The sequence below is a fragment of the Pezoporus flaviventris genome, unplaced genomic scaffold (genome assembly GCF_033815535.1).
Source record: "Pezoporus flaviventris isolate CSIRO_AGI_PZ_B2104156 unplaced genomic scaffold, CSIRO_AGI_Pfla_v1 ptg000100l, whole genome shotgun sequence".
NCBI classification, from domain to species: domain Eukaryota; kingdom Metazoa; phylum Chordata; class Aves; order Psittaciformes; family Psittacidae; genus Pezoporus; species Pezoporus flaviventris.
The window spans coordinates 1,956,247-1,960,908 of NW_026892648.1; the positions used below are offsets into that span (position 1 = coordinate 1,956,247).

General features: G+C 45.4%; 1 protein-coding gene across 3 annotated transcripts in view; it reads right to left on the minus strand.

The window, feature by feature from the left end:
* The window catches only part of KIAA1328 (KIAA1328 ortholog), a 180,801-nt gene that overhangs the window by 175,866 nt on the left and 273 nt on the right, over window positions 1-4,662 (minus strand). The window contains exons 1-2 of one of the 3 annotated variants that reach the window (XM_061477210.1): window positions 4,472-4,598; window positions 523-558 (exon numbers count right to left, since the gene is read on the minus strand). The exons of 1 other annotated variant lie outside the window; for it this stretch is intronic. In XM_061477210.1, the coding sequence (XP_061333194.1) occupies window positions 523-558; window positions 4,472-4,598 (163 nt within the window). Of the gene's footprint in view, window positions 1-522; window positions 559-4,471; window positions 4,599-4,662 lie in introns of those variants that run through there. One more of the 3 variants, XM_061477211.1, reaches the window with a different exon arrangement.

A 4,662-nucleotide genomic window follows, 5' to 3' on the forward strand; every position in this document is an offset into this window, starting at 1 on the left:
TGGTATCACTGCAAAAGCTGTGTTTGAAAACAATTAGGAAATTCTTAAAGGGGACTAGTAACACCCATCCTTTCCCCAGAGATGTGCATAAGCATGCACTCAGTAAATCAAGGTCAAGAGAACGAATTAAAAAAATAAAATAAAATTCTTTCTTTATACAATAAATCTTCATTTTAATTGACCTCTTCAAAAATCTCCAAAAGACCTGAACATCTACAATGCTTCAACATTCTTTAGAGACCACATTAAAAATTCAGCTTACCTTGTAGACTGGATAAAACTATGCTGTACCTGCAATAGAAACAACTCCCCTGAAACTGTTCATCTTATACTGTATGCTTATCTAAGCAGCAGAGTATAAATCTTCTACTGTAGTCCTGTATGTCCCGTTACAAGTTGTGATGACTCTAAGGTACTCTCTGTACTTTAAATACTTAGGTACACAAACCAGGTACCTGAAAAGACTTTGCAAAGTTTAGCATTCACAGGAAAAACCTTTTGTTTATGATTAGCAGGTCATACCTGAAACAGACACCATTGGCTGTTTTCCATCAGAAACTGCATGTGGCTTTGTTAAAGGTAATAAACAAAGACAGCAAGCTTGGCCCATAAAAGGGAACTACAAAAGTATTTTGTCTTAATTTTAAAAGGCTGTTGATAAGAAAACAAACTGGCAACACACTGGGAGCACCAAAAGCAAACAAAACTTGACAGGAGAAAACAACAGAGATGGCTGAAACAAAAAGCATTATTCTTTCTTCACTGTGCATTAACTTTCAGTCTGTAATCTTAGAGGTCACCTTCACAAAAGATCCCAGGGACCAGGCCCAGTTACAAGTGCAACTAATAAGATAATGAAGTAATACTATTTATTTAAATTAAGCAGGAACCTCTTCATATGTAGGGAAGACAAATTCTGAAATAGTGTATATTCATACTGCAATGAAATACATTTTGTACTATATATACTAAGAAACATAAACAAGGAAAAATACAAAAGGTTTCAAAGGAAGTTGGTCATTCTCATCTGACCATCACATGGTGAGTAACAGATGAAAGCCTTAGGACTGTTTGTCTTTATGAAGTTTCAGGAACTTTCAAATAACCCAGAGCTTTAACTGTTACATTACTTGACTGCAGAAAGCACTAAAAAAAAAAAAATAATAAATAAATCACAAAGGACTGGGCACCATATTATTTGTGCTGTTAACAGTTACTGAACTTGAATCCTCGCCTCCTAGAAGTCACTAAAAGTAGGACTTGACACAATTCAGGGAAGAGTGTAAACTACAGCATTTTCCTTCAAGCAACAGTTTCATTTAGCTGAACATAAAGATTTTTATTCCCACATAAGTAATTAACATTATACTAAAGTGGAAAACAAAAAGACAGGGCACAAAATATCTTTAAACCCCTTCACTTTCCTCAACCTGCTAAGGTTGGCAAGTTAACTCAGTTACCTGATTCCAGTACATTTACCCTTAAATGTATTTAAGTTGCAGCTGTCTTCATGCAAGAAAGTCAAATTGTGGAAATATTTTAATTAACCTAAACAAATTATAACCATAACTAAAATTTGATTTTGATAGTACAATTTCAAAAACGTGATTTAATAAATTACCGCATGGTGCAGAAAATTAGCAACAGCCTAGATTATTTCCTTCTGTGGACAGCAACTTCAAAATCAATAGCCACTGTCTTGGCACTGATCACAGGCTCCCTTGTGATCTTGTTGATCCACTTTATCACTTGTAAACAATTATCACTCATCAGACTCACACCAGTTTGAGAATATGTTCACTTAGTACCACTGGCAGTCATCTCTCTCTCTCTACAAATGCTGAAAGCACTTTTGTTTTTATCATGCGATGAACCAGGTGAAGAGCTAAATAACTTTTGAAAGTAAAGCACTACTTTCCCTCTTTCCAAAAATACCAAGGTAAATCAAAAGTCCAAGTCTGGATCACAGCCCAGTCCAAACAGCTGTAAGAGCACAACTGCAACAGCAATCTCCAGGACACTGAGGAGACTATCTTCAACTCATCCTACAAATAACAAACTTCAGCACACGCGATTGCATTGTCAACTGACATACGGTTAACCTGTGTGCCAACACAATGTTAGGTAGGAAATAAAACAGATTTGCCTAAACAACTGTACTGAGTTTGCATGCCAATGTTTTGATAGCAGGGGAGCCATAGGGGTGGTTTCTGTGAGAAGCTGCTAGAAGCTTCCCTTTTGTCCAGTGGAACCAAGGTCAGCCAGCTCCAAGACAGACACAATACTGGCTAAAGCCAAGCCTATCAGCAACGGTGGTGGCACCTCTGGATAACATGGTCTAAGCTAAAAAGTTGCTGTGCAACAGCAACTGCAGCTGAACGGAGTGAGAATATGTGAGAGCAACATCCCTTCATACACCAAGATCAGTGATGAAGGAACAGAAGAGAGGCTCCAGGCACTGGAGCAGAGATTCCTCTGCAGCCTGTGATGCAGACCAGGATGAGGCAGGCTGTGCCTCTGCAGCCCATGGAGGTCCATGGTAGAGCAGATATCTACCTGCAGCCCATGGAGGAGCCTACACTGGAGCAGGGGGATGCCTGAAGGAGGCTGTGACCCCATGGGAAGCCCACACTTCCCCCAGGAACAGGCTCCTGGCAGGATCTGTGGCCCATGGAGAGAGGAGCCCATACTGGAGCGGGTTTGCTGAAGGAGCTGTGACCCCATGGAAGGGACCCACACTGGAGCAGTCTGTTCCTGAAGGATGCACCCCATGGAAGCCACCCAAGCTGGAGCAGTCTGTTCCTGAAGGACTGCACCCATGGAAGGGAGCAGTTCATGAAAAACTGCAATCTGTGAGAAGAACTCACACTGGAGAAGTTCATGGAGGACTGTCTCCCATGGGAGTGACCCCACACTGAAGCAGGGGAAGTGTTAGGAGTTCTCTCCTGAGAAGGAAGGAGCAGCAGAAACATGTGATGAACTGAGCGGGACACACATTCCTCATCCCCCTGTGCCACACTGGTGGAGGAGGTAGAGAAATCTGGAGTAAAGTTAAGCCTGGGAAGAAGGGGTGGGTGAGGGGAAGTTTTTTTTAAGGTTTGAGTTTACTTGTCATTTTCCTATTCTGACTCAATTGGTAATAAATTAAACTGATTTCCCCGAGTTGAATCTGTTTTGCCTGTGATGGTAACTGGTGAGTGATCTCTCCCTGTCCTTATATTGATTTATAAGCCTGCCAGTTCCACCCATTAGACTCCTCTAGACTGGAAAAGACCTTTAAGATCATCAAGTCCAACCATTAGCCTGGCCAATGGCTGGACTACCACCCTAATGTCTTCAAGTAGCTGAGCCTCTCTCAGCCACATGATCCTAAACATCAATGCCAACTCCTCCTGATTCTCTGAACAATGCAAACACATCTCTATAGCAAGGCTTTTACAGGCTGAATCCCCACCACCACCAAACCACCACCTACTCAATTTACGTGTCCAGCCCCACATCGTGTCTCACAACTGGAGCTTGCACATCTGCAGACAAAGCCACCGCAACTTCTCACTTGTCCCTCACAGACAGAATCACAGATTCATAAAATAGTTTGGGTTAGAAGGGAGCTTCACAGGGCACCTAGCCCAGCCACGCTGTAATGAGGGACATCTTCAACTAGATGAGACAGAACTCCCCAGCCTTCATGCCCCCCCCAGAGTCACCCTAAATCATAGAATCACAGAATAGTTAGGGTTGGAAAGGACCTTAAGATCATCCAGTTCCAACCCCCCTGCCATGGACATGGACACCTACCACTAAACCATGTAACCCAAGGCTCTGTCCAACCTGGTCTTGAACACTGCCAGGATGGAGCGTTCGTGACTTCCTTGGGTAACCCATTCCACTGCCTCACCACCCTCACAGTAAAGAACTTCTTCCTTATACCCAATGTCATGCTTTCAGTCAACTTTTGACACCCGTCACAAAAGATAGATTTTTTCCTTGCTGCCTGTTCAGTCTCCAGCCTCAGTTTCTCTCAACTCCCTCGCAAGTTTCCATAAGCTGAACCCAGTTTCCTCATTTCCTACGTATGTACCTCCCCCAGGACCTTACAGCTAGGCCACAGAGGCAGTGGACACGCAATCTTCCCTCCTCTTGGAGGCCACCTTTGCTTTCAAATCCTACGTAACCCTCCCTTCACACAGGTTCACACCCAGCCCCTCTCCACGGGCCGACCTCCCCACGCTCACAGGCGGGTCCCCCAGACGCCCTGTACCACAGCCACCATACCCTAGCCGCCCCACAGTCACAGCCCTTCCCACACCAAAGCCCCAACGCAGACACCCCCATCGCCTGCCCCACACAGCTTACAGGGCTCCCCATAACCACAGTCCTTCCCGCTCCCCTCCACGCCGCCCCCGCCCCCCAGCCAGCCTCCCAGCACGTCACAGCCCCGTCGCGCCCTCCCCGGCCCGCAGAAGGATACTGCCCTGACTCCAGTAAACAGCACCGCCGACCCCACCGCCCGCCTCCGCCATCTTGAAACAACCGCCACTCCCAGAGTGCCCCCCGTCACCCCCCCATTGGCTGCCCGTGCCGGTGTAGCGGAGCATGCCGGGAGTTGTAGTCCTAGTGGCAGGTTTAGTCCGCCATTAGGGCGGGCGAGCTTCAGCTGAC